We start from the raw sequence: 21,808 nt of genomic DNA, 5'->3' as shown, positions 1-21,808 counted from the left end.
ACAGGAAAAAAAAAGTCCTACAAAGAGCATAGCTGGCTGGGGCATGCTGGGAGTTGTAGGACTTTTTTTCTGTCTAAACATGCATAGGATTGTGCCCTTAGTCCCCAGAGAGCCCTTGCTGCCCACCAGCATAGAGAAGATGAAGCTAGATAAAGTAGTGGTCTGACTCTGTATATGACAGCTCCTTATCTTGCCATGATTTATGGATAAATGCATGTTTAAGGTTTAAGGATCTTTAAATAGTAAATAGATATTTAAGGTTTCTGCTTACCTACGCAAACTTGGACATTTGTGACTAGCAACACCAAGGGTCTTGAGAGCCCTAGTATCAAATGATCTCGGGCATGTTACTGACAACCGCCATTGCAGTGCAATTCGTGACACAATGTGCTTGCTTTAGAAGGTGGTATATCCTTGTGTGTTTACAGTCTTCTGCGCTCTCAGTTCACCATTGCTTGGGGACACATCTGAGAGCCCAACATGGCCTCTAACTCAACTGTTCTCTCCACCGTGGCCTCTTGAGGTGTGGTGGTATTCCCAACCTACTATGTCAGCTATACAGTGACCTGCCTGCCAGGCTCCTATACCACCATTTTGAAATAATTCATATTTCTGTAGAGACTTCTGAGACATATTTGGAATTGAAGACAATGAACTGGCCGACCAGGATGAAGAGGCCAACTTGCCATTAGACACACGAGGATTTTGATTGTTATTTGATTCCTGTGTGTAAATCTAAACTTCTGGTACTTTGTCAAGAGTTGTGGAGAAAGTGAGAACAACAATAAAAATCCTTGAGTTCAAACCAATACTTTTGATTCTAATCCAGTGCATTCTATGGAATGCAAGCAGGAGGTTGTCCTGGTTCAATTAAGAATTGGACATGCCATCCATGCTCCCCAGTACCTGCTCAAGGGGGTTGACCCAGTGTGGGTTCTTGCAGTATTCGTCTTGCTGTAATACAGGGGTGCAGAACCTCTTTCAGCCTTAGGGCTGGATTCTATTTCACAGAAGCTTTTGGGGGCCACATTCCAGTGGTGAGCGGGGCCAAAAGCAAAAGGGGGCAGGGCCAAAGGCACAAAGGTGGGGCCAAAAATACAAAAACTGCCATATTTTAGTGTAAATCTCTTACTGCCAGTAGCTAAGCCCTAGGAGAGGAATTTCAAGCTTTTAGAATAGGGGAAAAAACTGCTCAGAAGCCAGGAAACCACCAACTGATCAGCGGTGGGACCAGGGGAAGGGGGGGTCCCTCTGAGAAACCCTGGAGGGCTAGATTTGGGACCTCAGGTGGGCTGGATTGGGACTCCGGCCCTGAGGTTTTTCACCTTTGCTGTAATGTGTTGCTCGGTTGTCTGCATTTTTTAAATGCTCAGAGAACGTTCTGTTTGGGGTGAAAACACTTAATATGCACATTTTCTTTCTGTTTTTAAAAACAACTGGCTGTCTGGCCTCTTTTGCAAAACTTTGGGAATTAATTTGTCCTTGTTACTAAGAAAGATTTTTGTGCCTGACCTGAATGTAAATGTAGAGATGACTGGCTGAAACTCACTCTGGTGTTTGGCACAGTATGAACCTACTTGCCACTGCAACATACAACTCTTGATCTACCTTCCTCTCGAACGACCACATGTTGGGCTACGCCCTTGGAATGTCAATGCTGGCCAGAGTGTTTTGTCTCTAGAAACACTGCACGTTTGTAGCTTGGGTTCCTCATGCGGAACACCTGCACACATAGACCATGCTTAAAGATGTGACCTGTGGAGTAAAAGCAGCACCTGAATTGGTCTGTCTTCTTGGGGTCAGATCTCGAATCTCTTTCTCCATTAGTGTAATATTCAGCAGCATAATTCCCCATGGACTAGTTGCACTAATGTTTAACTAAATGAATGTTATTGTTTTATAACAAGCCTATCTTGTTTGAGCTTTTGTGCTGACAGTGTATTTAAAGGAAGAGCCCTGGGTAATTGTACTTGCCATGAAAGTACACTTGTTTAATCTATGGGTTAAAGTCTCTTATTATCAAAGATACGAAATTCAGCACTCAAAACGGAAAAGGGTCATAAAGACCTGTGCCCTCTTACTGTAAATAATAACCCCAATTAAAATCCCCTATCCATTTTTTTCAAGCCTGTGAAGTGTTGTGAACTGCAAGAAGATTGGGGGCGGGTGGGGAGGCAGTATCTACATCAAGATGTGTGTGCAAATAAAAAAGCATCATTCTCTATTAATTTTGCATAAACTTGGTCCAATATCCCCATTTTTGTCAATCTCAAGTCAGAAGGTGTTTGAGAGCAGTTGTTGAGTCTTACTTTGGACAAAGCAATGAAATGGTGTAATACACACGTGTTGATAACAAGGCAAACCTTCCATCCATATAGACTGGATGTGTGTGCACAGAACCTCAGGCCTGGGTCCATATCCAGTTTTCCAGTGTTCCCCAGAAGCCCACGCCCCCTTTCTTCTGAGCGCCAATCATTTGCTGTTATTTTGTGCAGGTTTTCTTCCCCATTCTAAAAGGTTGAAACTCCTCTCCTAAGGCTGAGTTACTGACAGTCAGAGTGCTAAGCTCTTGGGAGGGGCTGTAGCTCAGTGTGACAGAGCACCTGCTTTGCATGCAGAAGGTGCCAGGTTCAATCCCTGGCTTCTCCAGGTAGGGTGAGGAAAGAATCCTGCCAGAAATCCTGGAGAGCCGCTGCCAGTCACTGTTGACAATGCTGGGCTAGATGGGCCAATGGTCTGGCTCAGTATAAGGCAGCTTCCTATGGTCCTAAGCTAAAATATGCTGGTATTTTTGGCCCCACCCCTTTTGCCTTTGGCTCTGCCCCCTTTTGGCCTCGGCCTTGCCCACCACTGGAATGTAGCCCCCAAAGCTTATTTGAAATGGAATTCAGGCCTCAGGCTGAAAGAGGTTCTGCGCCCGATCAACCCATCTCCAGTCCAAATCTCTGTAGGTCTCTTGCATGTTTCCTCTGGATTACTGGATATGCAGGGCTTGCCCATTCATTCCAATGTCAGGGCAGTGATTGCAAGGTTTCACAATCAGAGCAACGCCCTGCCATTAAAGTGAATGGGGCTGGCTTTGTGCATGTGTGCGCGGGATCAGGGAGTGTATTTGCAGGTATGCAGTATAGTAAATCACTCTCTATAACCTCTGTCACCTTGTGCTTATTATGGCTGGGTCTAAATATCAAAACTTCCTTAAAGTTAAACAAACAGCAGAAAGCTGTAAAAATGGGGGGTTGCATAGGAAGCTGCAAAAGGAGCAACTTTGAATACAATAGTGAAAAATTGAGATGTTTGAACTTGCCATCATAAAGCAAATTAGAATTTGGAAAAAAAGAGAGGAATCCCCCCCCCCGCTCCCTCATCTTCACAGGAATTATAGCTGGTGGATTGAATATGGGACACGGCCCTTTAATAGTTTGGTCAAAGGCAGAAATGTCCTTGCTTAGAACTTTGGCCACAGAAAGCATGTGGTTCTTGGTATGTTGTATTTTATCAATATTGTAAGCCACTTTGAGGGTGCTAGTTGAAAAGCGGGATATAAATCTACTAAAGAAATCAACTCCTTGCATAGGACTTCAGGGATGTGAGAGCCTTCACCTGCCAAAATTCTACCTTCTCTACTGCTTTTAAAGGCACAAAAGTTGTGGGCCATATTGAAGCTGGCAACTAGAATGGGATCACTGTTGTTTGTTTACTGGGAATAGGTTGATTGTTTATCAGCGCCTGAAATCGCTTCCGTTATTTTTAGTACAGTTAAAATCTTTGGCTGTCACTTTGTTTCTGAAGAGTGTTCAGTTCATTATTTTTTTAAAGGGCTTGGTGTAAATTCCGCCACACATCTAACATATAGGTTACATTTTTTTTTATATAGTTCAATATTGAAGCATTAAGGTTAGGAACTTTAAAACAATTTTCTCTGTGTCTTTAGATACGGGTGAGAGGGCTGATTTATACTTGGAAGGAAAAGACCAGCTGGGAGGCTGGTTTCAGTCTTCTCTCCTGACCAGCGTGGCGACACGAAAAAAGGCACCGTATCGGTAAGTTGATGCTTCTGGAGCTGGCTATAATGGGAAGCCATTCACTCAGGCAACGATAGCAGTAAACCAGATATCACAGGTATTTATCAAATCTCGAAGGAAAATTTTATACTGTGAAGGGGTCTTTATTCTAGGGCTCTCGTGGTTCATGGATTCACTCTTGGTGAAAAAGGAGAAAAGATGTCTAAATCGATTGGCAACGTGGTTGACCCGGACGTAGTCATCAATGGAGGCAATGTGAGTAATGACACAGTGGTGATCCCAAATCTAAAAACCCTAGTTCCTCAAAGTTACTTCAGTGGCTCCAGTTGTTTGGAAGGACAGAGTTTTATTGCTGCCAGTGGAAAAACTTGCCAAAGTGTCTTTTTTCAGCTGAACTTCCCCGTGTATCCGAAAACAGCTATTGGAGCATAGTCCTGTCAGCTTCACTGGCATCTATGAATCATCATAAACAAGGAGCGCTTTTATTGCTGCTTGTCTTGCTTATCAGTGCCTGCCTTGGAGGGGAGGGAGCGGTTTCCATGCCTGGCGGCTTTAACCCCACTTGGGCTTGACTCGAGGCTTTTCTTCAACCGGCTGTGTATTTATGTTCTCTGTCCAGTCTTCCTTTGCCTTTCAGCTGCTCCAGCCAGATTTGTTGCACTCTGAAATTCATTCATTCATTCATTCATGCATTCATTCTTTTGCTATTACAGAGGAAACGCCCAGTAGGTAAACAAAAGAAAAGTTCCATCTTACATTGATTCATAAATACAAATAATAACAACGAAGAGTTATAATCAAACTCATACCAGTTAAATTGCCCCTAAGAGTAAATAAGGTTGTACTGAATCCTGAACGTTATCATTCCAATATGAAATAAAGAGACCTCATTTTTCTATTAAGAAATTATTTACTGATCATCTTTCTCTGACTCTAATCAGATGAGTGAATTCGGTCATCGAGGCCATATCCCAAGCCCTCATACACCAGTCATCAACTCTCTTCCACCTCTAAGTTATTGCATTATGAGACATTAAATATAGCTTATTGCATATATATGCTTGTATGCTTATATACATAAGCATATATATATATATATATATATATATATATATATATACACACACACATACATACATACACACACACACACAGCATTATATATATGTAAGCATATCCATGCTTATTGCATATATATGCTTATTGCATTATAGCTTATTGCAGTACGGGGCATTAAAATAAAGAGACTCCAGTTTTCTATAAAGAAATTATTTACTGATCGTCGTTCTCTGACTCTAATCAGATGAGTGAATTCGGTCGTCGAGCCCGTATCCCAAGCCCTAACACACCAGTCATCAACTCTTCCACCTGTAGCTTATTGCATTACGGGCACCCTGAAGTGGAGGAATTGCCAATAAAGGACGATGACTCATTTGGCTACTCCCATAACTGGTGAGGGAGGCAAGGAGAGAGAACATTTTTGAATAGGTATCAGTGACTGGATCTCCACCCTAGCCAACCCTCCAGCTATTTTCTAGAAACATTTTTGCTCTGGATGCTTGACTGGTCTTTATCACAAAGGATCCATCATAATGTAATGCTCAGCATGCTGACCGAACTTTCTTGCACCACCCTCTTGCTAGAGCGCAGATTTAGAAGTTCTAAAATCAGGTTTTGAAGAGCAGAACGGTACTTCATTTGTGATTCTGATTTTAACGTACATGAAGGAAGTTCTTGGTTTGCAGAGCCTTTCCCAACCTTGAGTCTCCAGCTCTTGTTGGACTAGAACTCCCATCATCTCCAGCTGGCATGGGGAAGGCTGGGGCACGCTACAGTTACAGTTCTGTTTCTCTTTCCCTCCACTCTGCTTCGTATTTCCATCTGTTATTTATAGTACAATCCAGACAGCAGGTGGCAGTAGTGAGTTAGAGCAAAAACGGCAGAAGGGGGCAAAAAGAAGCCCTATCAGGACTTCTTTTTACCACTAAGGCACATGGCAACTAATCAGTCCCTGTTACATTCTGGAGCTGTTGGACCTTAGATTGATTGATTGATTGATTGATTGATTGTATGGCACATTCACATCGCGTTACAATAAAAACGTAGAGCATAATAAAATATGAAATATAAAATATAGACAGGAAGATCACAAACGTATGTCTAGGTTACAGATACAGTTTTTTTGCTTCAGTTGTCACAGCCAGGAAATCATCAAAGTCTGATTAAAGTCTGGACCTTAGATAAAACTACTAGATAGATCTTACATTTGACTTTAAGGTCCCACATTTTAGCCATAGTGACAAAGAATATGTGTCATTATATCTGTATATCTTTGTGTGTCTGTTTTTGAAATATATACTGTTTCAGTTGATGCTTGAGACTTTCTTGAGTTGACTGACTATTCTGTTCAGGCTCTCCCATGCCTTGTTCAGTAACGGGACTTGGCTTAATGGAGATGACCTCCCAGAGTAAGCAAATACCAATCTAAACAGAAAGGTAGATAATGGCTGCAACTCTTTCTAAAAGAAAAACATTTTTTTAATGGTTTTATGCCTGAGTTGCCCTGCCCCGTACCAAAAGAAGGAAACATTTGAACATTGCTGCATGTCTGTGACTCACCAGCTCTTCTTGTAAGCAGTGGCCTTAAGCCAACTACATGGGAGACCTCCTGAAGGGTCCCATTTGTGTGTTTAGGCTTTTGGCCTTCCCCCATCCTGAGCTGGATGTGCTCTTGTCATGTGGAAATGATGTACAGATGCTAAAATAGGAAAGATGGATAAACAGTTTCTTTTCCTACCTTTTAATGTATTTATTACATTTATAACTTTTTCTTCAAGGAGCTCAAAGCAGCATACATTGTTCTCTCCCCCGCATTTTATCCTCACAACAACCCTGTGATGTAGGTTAGGATGGCCCGAGGTCACCAAGTGATTGTTTTGGCTGTGTATGGATTTGAGCCTTGGTCTACCCCATCCTAGACCAACACCTGGGATTGGATAGACCAGTCTTCTTCAACCTGGTGCCCTCCAGATGTTTGGGGGTTTGACTCCCATCAGCCCCACCCAGCATGGCTAATCCTGAGAAATGTTGGAAGTTGTAGTCCAAAACATTTGAACTATACTAGTGTAATGGCCCCAGGCCTGTAACCAAGTCACCAGTAGTTTTAGAGGGGCCTAGAACTCCATAATGCTCTCTGCTTTGGCTCATTATTAGTGCAGTACTCTTGCAAGGTGGGCCTCTTGGCTGGTAAGATGAGTTAAAGGTCAATATTGCTGCCTCAGCACATTCCATACTTATGAGCTCTGAACGGTTTATCTTGTCAGGGCCTAGGATGTGCCTGGGAAGTGGAGCTCTGTTTGTGCTAAGCTACAGGTGTCTTGTGCCAGGAAAGTTCTGATTGCTTTCCTCCTCACCAAGCACTGTTAGTCTATGCTGGGAAAGTTGCAGATGAACACTAATTAACTCTTGCTGCTGTCATGCTGCCTCACTGTGAAACCCATTTTACCCCTTGGCTCTGGATTCAGAGAAGCTGTCTGATCCAACCATTGGGTACACCTGTGTGCTGTAAGTACTCAATAAGGTCTCCTTGTAAGTAAACATGGATCTGGCTTATCAGTTCCATGGCACCTCCAAACCTTAGCAGGCCATGGCCAGCGCATACAACCAGGTGGTGGTGGTGGGGAGGCTGCTCTAACCACTACACCACACTGTTTCTCATGTGGAAAGATGTTTGGAAATGTTCACATTGGGGTTGTTATCAGAACAGATCAGTGTGTGGGTGTTGGGGGACAGGGGAGGGACCCCTACAAAGCTAGGAATGTGTGGCCTGTTTTTCAGTGTAATGTCTTGGAGAGATATTCATGGAAATTATCTGACAAAGGCTTTCTCTCATGAAAATGAGGTGGCAAAATAAACATGAGAGGATACTGTCTCCCAAAATAGCCAGGAGATTTTCACCTTAGGTAATATGGTGGAACATGGGGTAGAAACTATTTCTAGGCAAGTGTTTCAGCAGTAGTGGCTGTGTGATACCATCTTATTTATACAGCCCGCCACCATGTCTGCAGCCTGACTATTTTTCAAGTTGCAAATAATCCTGGTGCCTTGATGGCGCTTGCCCTGCCCTCTCCACCATGGCTCCCGGCTGATGGCAGACGTAGTTTAGCTCTCCCCTGCCCCGAAACCTTCGACCAGAAAACGTATTCACACAGCATCGCTCACAATGGATGTGGCTGCAAAGGCTCAGTCAACAAGTTGATCTGGAGGATGGCTCCTTGGAGAGAGTTTATGTTGCTGTTCTGCCATGACCCGTCAAACAGCTGGTGCTGTATGTACTTCAGGCGTGTTGGTTGTCAACTTCTAGGCATAATTACAAAGTGTGCTGTGTATATTCAGGAGACAGACATTCATCATGGTCTTAGTTGAGCAGTTACCAGCACTAAATGGAATCCCACCCCCAATCTTGTCAATCCACAGGATCACAGCACAGAGCCTCCGTATGGTGCTGATATCCTGCGCTGGTGGGTGGCAGAGTCAAATGTCTTTACCGAAGTGCTGATTGGGCCTGCTGTGCTTAACTCCGCACGAGACGACATCAACAAGGTAGGAAGCAAAAAAAAAACACCCCGTGGTGCCTGTTCTTGAGTGGGAGCCTTTCCAGAATTAGATTGGTTTTTAGAGTACATGACCAGGCAATAACCTATTTAAGCTTTTACCTTTATGATGTATTTCCTGCAGTAACCATTGCTACCGTCCTCGTTTGTATACAACAGGATAACGAAATCTCTTGTGGCATGTTTGTATTCAGTTGTTTTTTCATCCTGTATGTTTATGGGCTTCACAAGGTCCGCCTCACGATTTGACGTGTTCTGGGCATGGGGATTTCAGTGGGTCTCTTAAGGTAAAAGTAGATGTTACTGCAAACACAAGACTGGTCAAAGCCCCATATCTACTACTTATTTCTTCCCCCTTAATGGGATACTTGGTTACTGATTATGACATACTGTGGATTTCGCCACTTGCAGGGATGCAGAAACTATTGGGCCAAAGACATATAGTGAAGAGCGTGTCTAGGTGTTGAGGTGTGCCATCCTTGTGTTTCCCATAATGTCTTGTTCCAGCCTAGGCACTGATGACAATCAGGCAACCCTTCCTTTTGGGAATACCTCCGTTGTACATTGTAGCAACATAGAGCCTTGGGGAGGAAGGAGGAGAAAGAGCTGAATGCCTTTGGAAGTTATGAAGCAACTACTTGACATGATCCTAAACTGCACTGGGGTTGGGGGCGGGGGTGTCCTCGAATGACTTCCAGACAACTGTACATGCTTTCTTTGCTTCCCACCCTGAATCTCAATACAAATCTTGTGGTGGAAAAGTGACTTGACGGGAACCTCTGGTGTTCTGCTTGCAGTCTTCCCAAATTAGAAAAGTAATCCAAATGGCACTGGCTGTATTTGACAGCAAAACCTTCTTAAACCATCCCTCCTGCATCATTCTGGAGGTTGTGTTGCACCATTCTGTTTAATGCACGTTACTGATTGGTTTGTTGATAGCTTCGGAATACTCTCCGCTTTTTGTTGGGCAACCTGGCTGGCTTCAACCCAGAAACGGACTCTGTCCCCACGTCGGAGATGTATGTCCTAGACCAGTATATGCTCCATCTGCTGCAGGGCTATGCGAACAAGGTAAGCAGTGGGAACACGTGCAATTCGAGGTGGCTGTAGCAGCAAGATGTGAGCTGTTGAGGCGTCTGTGTGACTTAATCTGAGGAGAGATTTCTCAGTTTTACTACTGTTTAATAAGTTCTATCAAGTTGTTGCTTTTGATTATGTTTAAATGAGGGACATAATTGTGGGATAGTGTTTTGTCATAAATGCCAATTTGGACCCTGAGAGAGATCCCTTTAGCATAGCTCACAATTGCAACAGGCATACAGATGTGTTTTATATAGCATTTAATGCACAAACTTAGAGAATCTCAAATATGTATGAAACAATTGGTCACAATTCAACCAAGGCATTTTGTGAATATATGAGCAAATCTGGACTACTTGGACCATTTTTTTTTCCTCCAGCAGTACCTCTGTCTTTAAACCTTGGAAGTTAACAGTCCCACTCTCTAATAAATCTCCCCGCTATTCATCCGGGTCTGTGCAGATAGAACTGCCCTAAATAACGTTGCTTCCCCTGGAGGCTTGATCTCACACCAGGATACCTGGGCAGTGCTGCAGAGGATGGAGGAGCACACCTTAGATGTGTTGGTGAACAGAAGGGCACATCTCACTGCTTCATTGCTTCCCACCACAATGTGGTGCCTCGAGCAACTGTTTGAGCATTGTGCTGCCTCTATAGAAAACATAGTGATGCTTACCCATCGGCATTACTGAAACAGGAATGGGGAAAGCCGTTAGGGTTGACCTATTGGGGGGTGGGGTTACAGTGGAGGGGCAGTTGAGGGTAATGGTGGCTCATGAAAGGGGTTTGTTGAAGAAGAAAAGTAATTGCAGGGATCTGCCATTTTTTTATACATTGCTGGCCAAGCCAGAAATGGTAGCTGCCAGTCCCCCACCTGTCAGCCCCCACTCTGCTGGGCGATGAGCATGTGCAGTTGGGATCTGCTGCCTGTGTATGTCCAGGCAGCAGGTGTCCAGCACTACCCCACCCTACCTGCCTTCCCCTGCTCAGTGTGGGGTATTTGCTAGTTTGGCCTTGCATGGCCAAGGCTCTTCAGATAACGTGGCCACACAGCTGTCAATCCCCAGCCTTCGTCCCAACTTTGGAGGTGGCGGGGTTGCCGGGCAACCACCCAGCCCATACCCATCCATCCCTGCAACATCCAAGTAAGGAGTGAGGGTGGCTGCTGCTCACGCTGGCCACGCTGCTTCTCACCCTGCCATGGTGAGTGGATTTATTGAAGTTCGGTGGTATGACAAATAAATAAAGATGAATGCAGCATGGGGAAGACTTGGGTCATACTATTAGCCTTTTTTCTTATCATGGCTTGGTTGTAGTACTACCAATTTGCACGATAGCTAGTCAGGACAGTGGGCTGCAATAGGCCAGACTTTGTTGATAGACATCTTAGTACACTGTTACTCTCCCAGTCTTTTGTCCTGCCACAAATGTCTCCCCTGCTCCTGTATTTCACTTCTGAATCATAATTACTTGCATCTTTAGACAGCTGTTTTTATTTGTACGTCATTCCCAAGGTTACACAGGCGTACAAAGAATATGACTATGGCAAAGTCATCAGACTACTGGAAGCCTTCCACACGAGAGAGCTGTCTAGTTTTTACTTCAGTATAGTCAAGGACAGGTATGTACAGTGGCCCCTCTTCACTAATGTGATCCTCCCTGTTCACTTCCCCTTATTTACCAGATTAAGGAAGCTTGTCTTTAGGAAGCCTTAAAATGATGCTTGAAGTCTATTGTACATTGCTTGCCCATGGGAGAGGTTCTGGTCTTTCCTGAATACACACTCACACGTGCAAACGGTGTGTGAAATGGATGCCATCGTGGCTACTGGCTGGCAGAAACATCTATAGGTGTGCCGTGGCAGCACCTTCAATCTGACACTGCCAAATAGGGTGTGTGTGTTCATTAGTGAAATACTTTGTGACTGGTATCAAGTCTGCTTGCTCCAGAGGTGTTAGACAGAATTCTTTTTCTTTTTCCCAAATGCTAAATTAGACATTTAGCATGTAACATGCTAATTTACATTAGCAAGTATTTAAACATGTAAGTACTTGCTTGAAATGGCATTCTCCTGGCTTTTAAGGTCTACCTATATGTAAATGTTCCATTTTTCCCTAAAATTCAGACTCTATTGCGAAGAGGAAAAAGATCCTAAACGCCGTTCATGTCAAACAGCCTTAGCAGAGGTTTTGGATACTGTGGTTCGTTCTTTTGCACCAATCCTACCACATCTGGCTGAAGAGGTATTCCAGTACCTTCCCTATAGGAAAGGTAAGAGAGCTTTGAAGCCATTAAGAACAGCGAGCCTCTGCAGCCTGTCAAGTGATTCTTCATACACGGCAACCCTCAGCAGTGCGTTTGAGACTCCCTGGAGCTTTATGTGTTTGAAAGATTGACAGTCTGTTTGCACATGGGCTGGCAAGATGGAGCTATCAGCCGGTTCATGGGAGAGTAATTCTCATCTGTAGGATGATAATACTCAAGAAGCTGGTACTTATTGGCTAGCTAAAGGCATCAATGCAGGCCTGTGGTACAGTGGCTAAACTGCTGGGCTGGGACTTGGGAGATCTGGGTTCTAGTCCCCACTTGGCCATGAAGCTCACTGAATGACTTTGGGCCAGTCACTGATTCTCAGTCTAACCTACCTCACAGGATGGTTGTGAGGATAAAAATGGAGAGGAGGAGAACCATGTAAGTTGCCTTGGGTTCCTTGCAAGAGGGAAAGAAGGATGGATACAAATGCAGTGGTTGATTGATTGATTGATTGATCAGTCTTCTCTCAGTGCAGACACAGGAACACTCTCCCATGTGGTTCAAGAGGCAGAAATGGTGGCAATTTTTAAAACGCCACTATTTGTTCATGCAGGTTTCCCTGACCTGTAAAGGATTATGTTACTGCCCTGTTTTGTTATTTTCTTGTAATGTTCTAATTATTTTATCTTTTTACATTGTTACATTGCATTTTGAATGGGAACCGCTTACAGATTTTAGTATATTAAGTGATGTAGAAGTATTATAAATAAATGACAGTTTCTGCCATTAGTATAATATGGCCCCCAGGTACAGTACTGATTTTTTTTTCTCTGTTCGGTATTAGAGAAAGTAAAAGGGTGCTAAACCTGCTTTCTGATCCTGGTGATTCCAAATTCTGGGATCCTTTCCATTGCCAGACTACAGTGTGGTGAATGTTGGGAATTAGTTCTTATAGACAAATGATGGGTTGGATCCAGATTTAGGCATGTGGAACTGGGCTGCCAGAAATGGACTTCCCTACCACCCTCCCGATGGCAGCCCGTCCAGCCCCCAGAAAATACATTGAGAACTAGGGGACCCTTCTGAATGGGGTGAGCTGTGTGGAGGGGTCCCTGAAAATTGAGCAGAGGCACTTTCTGCCCACGGAAGGCAGATCCTGGATCCAACCTTATAAAACTGACCCATAATAGCAGAGTGCTTAAATCAATATTGAAGTAAAACTGGGTGTACATAAAATCCTTTGAGCAGCCTAATTAAATACTCTGGAGTGGAGACCTTAAACGATCACAGATAAAGGCAGGTCTTTGCTATCTCATACTGATGATCTGGAACTAAAGTAATGTTTAAGCATGTCTCAGTGACTGGTTAAAAATAAACAAAATTCTAATCAGTTTTTATAGTAGTTAGTACTGTTCTGTCCTTGAAAGTACTAAAGAGTTATCACAGATGCATTAGATATTAACCTTTTTGTCTTCCTTTGCAAGAGTCAGATAGTGTGTTTCGTTCTGGGTGGATGAATACAAGTCCCGTATGGAAGAAACCAGGCCTCGAGGAAGCAGTGGAGGGAGCATGTGCAATGAGGGATGCTTTCCTTGGTTCCATTGCAGGCAAAAATGCACTACAACATCAGGTGGTCCTTGCAATTGAGCCTGGACTGCTCTTTGAATTAATGGAGGTGAGCAGGAAAACCGGTATAGAATATGTTAATGTAAACTTCCAGTTGCATTTTGGATGTTTAAGAATGGCTAATTAATCCAAGAACATCCCTTGTTGGAAAATAAAACTACACTGAGTTTCCAGAAGTTAGTTCATAGCCCAGACTTAAAGACAGAAATAGTATCTAATGCAACTCTTGACAATGCTGTTGATTACAGTAATGAATGTTAAGTAAAGAGGTAGAAATGAAACAGAAACACGATGTAAAATCTGCTAAATGCCTCCAAGGCCAGAAATATGGTGACTGCAGAGGCACACAAGGCAGGAGACCTAATGGAGCTTGTTCACTCAGTGTTCAGTTTTGAAAGCATCATGGTTTTCCCGATGCAACTCTACAAATCTAGACTTCCTTTGTCCACGATGGTTTTATAAGTGGCTTCTATACTCTCATAGCATACGATGTATAGGTAGAAATGCACTTCAGCCTTGGACTGCACTGTTACCAATGAAGACAGGTGGTGGGAACAGCAAGAAACATGTTCAGATCGTCAGGCCCAGTGAAAGAGGTTGGACTGGTTTAGACGGTTTCTGGCTTTTGGGAGGAGGTGGGAAATGCCTCCTAGCCCAGCCCATCAGCTAGCCTTCTTCAATTAAATGATCCTGCCGGGCGGAGTGGGGAGCACCCAGTGTCTGGACCACTAGATGGCACCAAGCAGCAAGAACATTGTTTCTCTCTTTGCTCAGAGATTGTCATATGGTATTCACTTGTACTCTGTTGTTTCTGTAAGGGGCTTACAGGCATTATTTCTCTAAGGCAGGGGGCATCTGCTTAACTTGAGCTATAGTCCTTTTTTTTTAGTATACAGATTTTTAAAACTGGTCAGTTCTGACAATCACTCATCTCCAGGTGCTGCAACGTGAGGAGTGTTCTAGTACATCCCAGCTAAATGAAATAATGATGGCATCGCAGACAACACTGCTGTCTGAAGTACCTAGAGATATGATCAGTGATGACATAATTAAAGGGACATTTCTGATAAACTTAGAAGGTAAGTATAAAAGGGAATTCCTGTTCATTCAATCCAAGAAGTGTTATATATTTGGGCCAGATTAAAAAGGGACTTCTCTTGTTTCACGGGTGGGATAGATGACGTGGTCTTTACAAATGGCCTCATTTAATCTGATTTTTTTAAAACAGGTGGTGATATCCGAGAAGAGTCATCCTATAAAGTCATAGTTTTACCGGCTGCCAAATCAAAATGCCTCCGCTGTCGAAAGTACACTGCTGATTCTGCAGAGACACCATGTGCACGTTGCATGGAAATACTTGGTGGGAAGTGATACATGTTCAAGTAACAATCAGGTATCAGTGTGTGTTCTGAAGCAGCTATAGGGTATTTGGAAAACCTGAAGGAATGTAGAAAGGTATATGAAGACATACACCATTCCTGTGGGGCAAGTGCTAGAAAACTAGTGTGAAAAATGGAGTGTATATACTTAAGCTTGTACACTTAATAAAATGCTTATCAGAGCTGCCTAATATTCTTTTGATGTACTTAACACCTTTACCTGTTTCTCTTAGCTTAACCTGTAGTCATATTTTTTAGAAATTAGTTTCCTTGTTGGAATGAGAGGCGTTCAAGCGCATAAATAAACTGCTTTTTTGCAGGCCTGTTGCGAGGTCTGCTGGAAGACCTTTTTTTGACAGCTCTTTCAGATGTAACCAGAAACAATTTACTCTGGACTTTAGTACTGGGTTGGTGCAGTTTTATTGCTGGCTGCAGGAGTGGATGTTCTTACCCTACAGGAAAAGCTAACAAGCTTCAACCCTTGTCTAGCATTGCCCAGGGAAAAGGGGGTTACATACACCAGCTGGGGCACAATCTCTCAATCAGGACTAAGAAAGTAGATTCCTAACCATTGCTCTCATGATAACTGGCCATCCAAGTCTACACACTGACAGAAATTGAATCCTAGTTTAAGTAGATTTGAAAGAATAGTCAGGTTACTTACTAGGGTGGCCCTGTCTAGGATGAGTTTTACAATTAATACATATTATTTCAAGAATCATACAGTTGGGCTAGATGGCGGACAAGGCCCCTTCCCATCCCTGCTAGAGCATTCTCAACGGAAAGCTGTCCAGCCTCTGCTTGAAGACATAGAGTTAGGGAGACCCCACTCCATGCAACTGGTTCCATTGTCAAACTGTTCCCCTAACATTCAGCTAAGATCTACCCATTAGAACTAGGCCTGCCCTATTCTGTGACAGCGATTCAGGTACTTGAAGAGTGCTATTGTGCTCTCCCCATCACCACCTTCTCCACACTAAGTATACCCAGTTCCTTAACCTTTCCTCAGACCTGTTTTCCATACCATACTCATTGGCCTTTTCTGAACCTGTTCCAACTTGTCTTTTGGAAGTGACTGTTTTAATATAGATTGTAGGAAGAAATTATTTAACCAAAATAGATGTTTACATACAAGACTGAGCACACCACAGAAGAATGTTAAGTTTAATTTTAATGCTTCATATCTTGGACAGCTGTGTACAGAAAGCAGAAATTTCAATACAGAGAATCTAGTGCTAGACACAATTTACAATATTTTTACAACAGACTGTACAACAATGGAAGTTGTTACAAAAAAGACTAATGTTTCTACAGAACTTGATCAGCTTCAGTTGGATTCCTGATTTTATTTTTGATAACCTATCAAACCATCCAAGAGGCAGCAGCATATTTAGTTTCTACATTGATACTTCCTTCTAAAAGTTAACTTGCTCTCTTCTCCCAAGGAGATATTCTTGTTTTAAGAGAGCATTAACAGCAAGTCCAGCTGCCACTTGGCCTAACATGATTGCATGATGCTTTTAATGCTGTAAGCAGCGGGCTCTTTGTTAAAGTAGTCAAGCTACTAGTTTGAAAACCAGAAGCATTACCTAAGCAACATATGTCGGAGCTCTGCTTTCTTAGCTTCTGATTAAATTCTTGTCATTCTAACATTTAAAAAGCAGCAGTCTATCTTTTAGCATATGAAAAACTCTTTAACACGTTAATTTGAACAGCACCAAAGCTGTTCTAAACCTAAACTACTGCACAAATGCTTGGGCGTTAAAAAATAAATATTTAGGGTTATAGACAAATATACAAAGGTGACAGACTGCTGGTATTACCCACCACAGTAAGGCAGAACTTCACGGAGATACCATCTCATAAGTTATTAGTTTATAAAAGTCACTCGGAATAGTTTCCACTAGATAGTTGTGCTTCTGTATGTCCAGGAGCCATGCACTAAATTTATGCTAGAGAACTGTTTGAAACTATTAGCAGAATTGGTAATGTTGCCATCATGACATTGCTTCCACTGCCTCAATTAGATTCACAGCAACACTGTACTGCCCATGGTTTTCTGGTAAGTGTTCTATCACTTTATCCACTAGCTTTGCAGTTGTGGTAATTGGCACATCTACATTTTGAAGATCCTGTGGGTCCTGTGGAGAAGGGAAAAATAGTCTTCAATCATTAACCTGCAGAAGCCATGTTCAGGTTACCTTTCTAGGCAACACGGGAATAGAGAATTTTAGTCTAAACTGGTATACACCTAATTTTGTGCAATATTTTTCAGGAACATGTCATGGTAACTGTATTCAGAGTTGTTGTTACAACTTCTGTAATAGTACTCCCAACGGTGCTTCTTCCCCACTTTTGTACTCTTAAAAAGGCAACACTATTGCTTTAAGTGCAAACTTCACCAACCTGGTGTCCTCCAGATGTGTGACTGCTGGCTGGGGAATGATGGAGGGCTGTACTCCAACACATCTGGAGGGCACCAGGCATGGGGCGGCCTGTTTTAGTGCAATGAAGGAAGTGGTATTTGGGTGTAGGAGGCCCAGATCCCAATCTCTCCACAAAACCTTCAGCATAACTTTCCTCTTGGGGTGGCCATGAAGATAACTGTAAATATTCCCTAACCTGATACCCAATGGCAAGGGAGAATTGCTCCTAGATAAACAGGAAAGCTTTTGTAAATTGGAGAATTTGGTCCTCTCCTCCAGACCCCCAATGTGCCAGCAATAAAGGCCAAACTATGGGTGGTGGGTGGCTAACTCAGGTTTAGGAACTTGGGCTACAGATTATCTGTTTCAAAACAGCTAGAGTGTGATTTACAGGGGGGAAATAGTGATTAAGCATACATATACTGCTGCTTCTCTACCTGCCCCTTTGGAGTGACATGAAACCCCAGTTCCCAAACTGAACATCTAGTATAGGTGTGCATGGGCCAGTACTTCGAGGAAATGAGTGCAAGCGTTGTTGTAAACCATTTATATACTGAAAATATAAAGTGAAATCCAGTAAAATAATGTACTCCTGTTTTAGGCCACTCTTTCAAAGGCTGCTTATCCTAAATAAACATCCTATGCCGAGAGTTGGTCCTCCTTACCATGCTATGTGAACAAATTCCATTAGATTGCAATCATAAGGCAGGCATTGAACAAAGCAGGCCTTACTTTGAAACTGAAAGAAAATCTAGGATCAGGTTTGTCCTAAATTGCTGTTCTGCTTTTTTTAAAGGGAGAGGAAAAAATGACTTCTGAGAGGAGAAAGAGACACCAAAGACTGCCTGCAGTCATCTGATTCCCTTTTTTACTTCTGTGTCCACACAATACAAGCTAGAATGCTATTTTCCCTTCTTCAAAAAATAGAACAGAATTATATTCTCAAGGATCCAGATCTGCAGCAAAGTCCAGATTCCATGCTACGTGGCATGCTCTGGCTAAAGATTAATCATCTGTTAGCCACCGTAGTCATTTCAGGTAGAGATCTTGGTCCCCACACTGCTCACCCACATTAACCTACGCAGATGAGCTGCTGCTTTCCATTCTGATAACTCTAGAATTTTTCAGTTGTAAAAACCTTTTCTAAAGATGGCAACTTTTGTGCTGTGCTTAGTGTAAGGAAATACTAGGTTAGGGCTTTCTTATTGTGCTCTTTGGTTAAGAGGATCTGTTTACAGTCAAGAGGAACTTGCCATAGCTTTAAGCCAAGTGCAGAGTGTGGGAGGTAGCCTGGCAAGCAGCTCCATGCCTTCCTTGGTCTGGGTGTGCAGTAAGGCATAGGCCAGTCTCTGCCCTGTCAGCACCAACAGCTGAGATGCAAGGACTTCTTTGTCATGGACCTGAAGAATAGCCTGCGTACCAGAAGACATGTTAACACAGACAGTTGTGATCCAAGACTTTAATATACATATATTCAAAGAATGCCTTTAGTTTTCTTCCGGAGAGCCAACACGGGCAGGAAACCATTGTACTCCAAACAGAAGCCGGACAGCGACGAACGAACTGGCATGCAGGGCTGTGCAGCGCCTTAGGCAGCAAAGCACTTTGCTGCCGAAGGCGGAGCAGCAACCGGCGCCCCAGGGGCACGGTGCTCCCTAAACAGGCAGCTCCTGCTTGAGGTCACACAGTCTACTCCAGACCAGACCATTTCCCAACCCAAAGCAAATAGCCTTATAGGCATTACACTGCTGCAAAGCTCTGAGCACCAAGACAGCATTGTTCAGGATTGCTCCTAAATTGGTCTGGATTGTCCCCCATTTCACCACTGCAGACAAGCACAGGCTTGTAACACTCAATCCCAAGGACTGCAACCTAAGCTCCCTCCACACGCTACTACACAAGGCTCTTCACCACCTGTTGTGTATTTATTTATGCACACTGATTTTAAGTCTGCACTTAGAATCATAGAACAGTAGGGTTGGCAGGGGCCTGCAAGGCCATCGAGTCCAACCCCCTGCTCAGTGCAGGAATCCAAGTCAGAGCCTCCCCGACAGATGGCTGGCCAGCCTCGTCTTGAACACTTTTTGTTCTGTTGCCAGTGTGGTGTAGTGGTTAATGGCAGACTAGGCTGGGGGAGTTTCAGCGTGAAATATCCGTGGAGCCATGAAGCTCACTAGATGACCATGGGCCAGTTGCTACTTAGCCTAACCTACCTCACAAGGTTGCTGTGAGGATAAAGACTGAGCAAGGAAAAGCCATGTATGCCACTCTGAGTTCCTTAGGGGGATTGCATGATACAATAAAATAAAAAATGAATATACCTGAAGAACAATCTTACAAGAGATTATAAACAGTTCAAAATAAGCCTCCCTAACACGTAAAATGGCTAGCTGTGCACTGCATGGCCCCTTCCTCTGTGCACACATTTACATACATGTGCACCAGAGACAAGATGCATTGACTACCCCTCTTGGAGATGAAGGCTGTAATCCTATACACAACTGTAAGTCCCTCTGACCTCAATGGAGCTTATTTCTGAGTAGACAGGTATAGGATTGCACTGTAAACTTACAGGGACTTGCTATTTAACCACACCACCACCACCTTCTTTCAGGCTGCCATAAGGTACAAAGGGCTGCAATCCTAAACACACTTATTTAAGCGTCTGACCTGGGGTGTTGTCGCACACTGGGTGGGGCAGGCAGGCGCCTCTGCCACTGCCAATAGTTGGTTTCCTTTAGTCACTGGAGAGAGCACTCCCTCAACCTGTCCTGCCCCCACTATCACTGGATCCCAATTGGAGAATGCCCCAGCAGCCTTGCAAAGGCCAGTGAGGATTTCCAGGGTGGTCCTCCTCCAGCAGAATGACACTCTTGGTATCCATTCTGGATGGCTGCTGTGTGAGAAAGGGCGGGGGGGAGGCACAGGCTGGGAATCTAAGGCTACTCTTGCCCCCTCCCAAGTTCAGAGGCAGAACAGAGCTATAGTGACACACAGCTGCCACTGGAACCTGGTTGGGCTACATTTCACTCCACCAGAAAACGATTTGAAGAGATCCCAGCAAGGTTCCAGCAGCCACTGCTCCACTCTCCTCTCACTGCAGCTGCACCTGGGAGGGACAGCCAGCAGGTGGGAGCCACTCCACAGCCAGAAAGTACTGGGGGGGGGGGGGGGGGCAGCAGCAAGCAAGCACGGGGAGAAGTGGCCCAGCAACAGCGGCAAATGCCCTCCCCAATCCACTATTTGAATTCCTGCTCAAGTTTGGCTATTTTCTACAACTAGGTTTGAGCCAGTAAGAGGTATGCCATCTACTGGTGGGATCTAAAATAAGCATCTAAAGTTCTGAAACTCATCTCTTTGCCTACAAATCTGATGTTGCACTAAAGGCGACAAATTGCCACACATGAACTTTTTACCTCTTCTCCAAGTTGATCCAGGCCATAATTATACAACTCACACACATAGTGCCGTTTAATCACATCCTCGGTGACCTGCAGATGCTGAGCCAAGTCCAAAGCCAGGGTTGGCCAATCTCGGTCTTTCACTGACAGAACCACCGACTCTTCTGGGCTGTCTTTTGTTTTCTGGGATGATGACTGGGCTTGTGCCACTGCGCTCACTAGTTTGGTTAAGAACTTGGGAGAGGGGGAAAATACCACCACGTCAGCAGGGGTTTAGCTTCAGAAACACACGGCTGTCATCGGTTTCCCCCAAGAATTTAACTCACTTGATGCCTTGTAGACAGCAGGGCTGGGTCCACATCACCACTAGGCAGCAACTGAATTGAAGTAAGATCTTTGAAAAAGGCATTTTTACCCTGCATGGAGAGAACACATGGGGATGGAGATTAACCCACAGCTAAGACACACAGAAGATTATTTCTTTTCTTCTGAGTATACATTTTATTCCTGTTCTCAGAGAAGGACACTTAGAACAAAACTGAAATCAAGAAGGGGAACATTTTCACATGTTTCATAGCAGTGAAATTATATGAAACATGTGAATGGAAGATGTGGGCAGCTTCCCAATACACATATATGCCAAGCAAAAAAACTCATGTGGCCAGCTGTCACAGGTAATTGACATGTGGGTTCAGTATTAATTTCTACTTGGAATTTTCTAATACACAACAGCCCTGAATGGTACTGTAGGCTGATGGTACTCAAAATATGGGCCAGGAACCAATCAACCCCATATTTACAGTAGTGTTTCTGATTTTCCCTTTTGGCTGCAGCTTCTTTGTGCTGCATTATTTCAGGGGACACAAAGGCTGCAGTGAAAACGAGGACCCTGAACAGCCCCCAAAAGATGTCTAGATTTGAACTTTAGTCTTCCAACTGCCTGCCCCATCATAAATATATGAAGATGCATTTCACAGTGACAGACCGATTGTGAACCCTTGTAAG

The 21,808-nt window shown here is 43.7% G+C and overlaps 2 protein-coding genes across 7 annotated transcripts in view; one reads left to right on the top strand and one right to left on the bottom strand.

Annotated features, from left to right (window-relative positions):
- The window catches only part of IARS2 (isoleucyl-tRNA synthetase 2, mitochondrial), a 51,413-nt gene extending 32,529 nt beyond the window's left edge, over nucleotides 1–18,884 (top strand). Inside the window, exons 15-24 of one of the 2 annotated variants that reach the window (XM_084828764.1) lie at nucleotides 3,935–4,043; nucleotides 4,178–4,280; nucleotides 8,502–8,627; nucleotides 9,578–9,709; nucleotides 11,233–11,339; nucleotides 11,844–11,989; nucleotides 13,456–13,646; nucleotides 14,535–14,676; nucleotides 14,826–14,990; nucleotides 18,199–18,884. In XM_084828764.1, the coding sequence (XP_084684890.1) occupies nucleotides 3,935–4,043; nucleotides 4,178–4,280; nucleotides 8,502–8,627; nucleotides 9,578–9,709; nucleotides 11,233–11,339; nucleotides 11,844–11,989; nucleotides 13,456–13,646; nucleotides 14,535–14,676; nucleotides 14,826–14,968 (1,199 nt within the window). In that variant the 3' untranslated portion in view covers nucleotides 14,969–14,990; nucleotides 18,199–18,884. Of the gene's footprint in view, nucleotides 1–3,934; nucleotides 4,044–4,177; nucleotides 4,281–8,501; nucleotides 8,628–9,577; nucleotides 9,710–11,232; nucleotides 11,340–11,843; nucleotides 11,990–13,455; nucleotides 13,647–14,534; nucleotides 14,677–14,825; nucleotides 15,168–18,198 lie in introns of those variants that run through there. The other variant, XM_084828763.1, reaches the window with a different exon arrangement.
- Nucleotides 16,130–21,808, bottom strand: part of RAB3GAP2 (RAB3 GTPase activating non-catalytic protein subunit 2) — a 69,457-nt gene continuing 63,778 nt past the window's right edge. For 4 of the 5 annotated variants that reach the window (XM_084828758.1, XM_084828759.1, XM_084828761.1 and 1 more), the window contains 4 exons: nucleotides 21,130–21,219; nucleotides 20,819–21,037; nucleotides 18,656–18,814; nucleotides 16,130–17,117 (listed from right to left, as the gene is read on the bottom strand). In XM_084828758.1, coding sequence (XP_084684884.1) covers nucleotides 16,974–17,117; nucleotides 18,656–18,814; nucleotides 20,819–21,037; nucleotides 21,130–21,219 — 612 coding nt within the window. In that variant the 3' untranslated portion in view covers nucleotides 16,130–16,973. The remainder of the gene's footprint in view (nucleotides 17,118–18,655; nucleotides 18,815–20,818; nucleotides 21,038–21,129; nucleotides 21,220–21,808) is intronic. The other variant, XM_084828760.1, reaches the window with a different exon arrangement.

This window comes from Heloderma suspectum, chromosome 1 (genome assembly GCF_057233095.1).
Source record: "Heloderma suspectum isolate Gila_16-S chromosome 1, 16-S_ref, whole genome shotgun sequence".
In the NCBI taxonomy this organism is placed as follows: domain Eukaryota; kingdom Metazoa; phylum Chordata; class Lepidosauria; order Squamata; family Helodermatidae; genus Heloderma; species Heloderma suspectum.
Note: the sequence above shows the minus strand (reverse complement) of the source record. Positions and strands in the feature narration are given on the sequence as shown.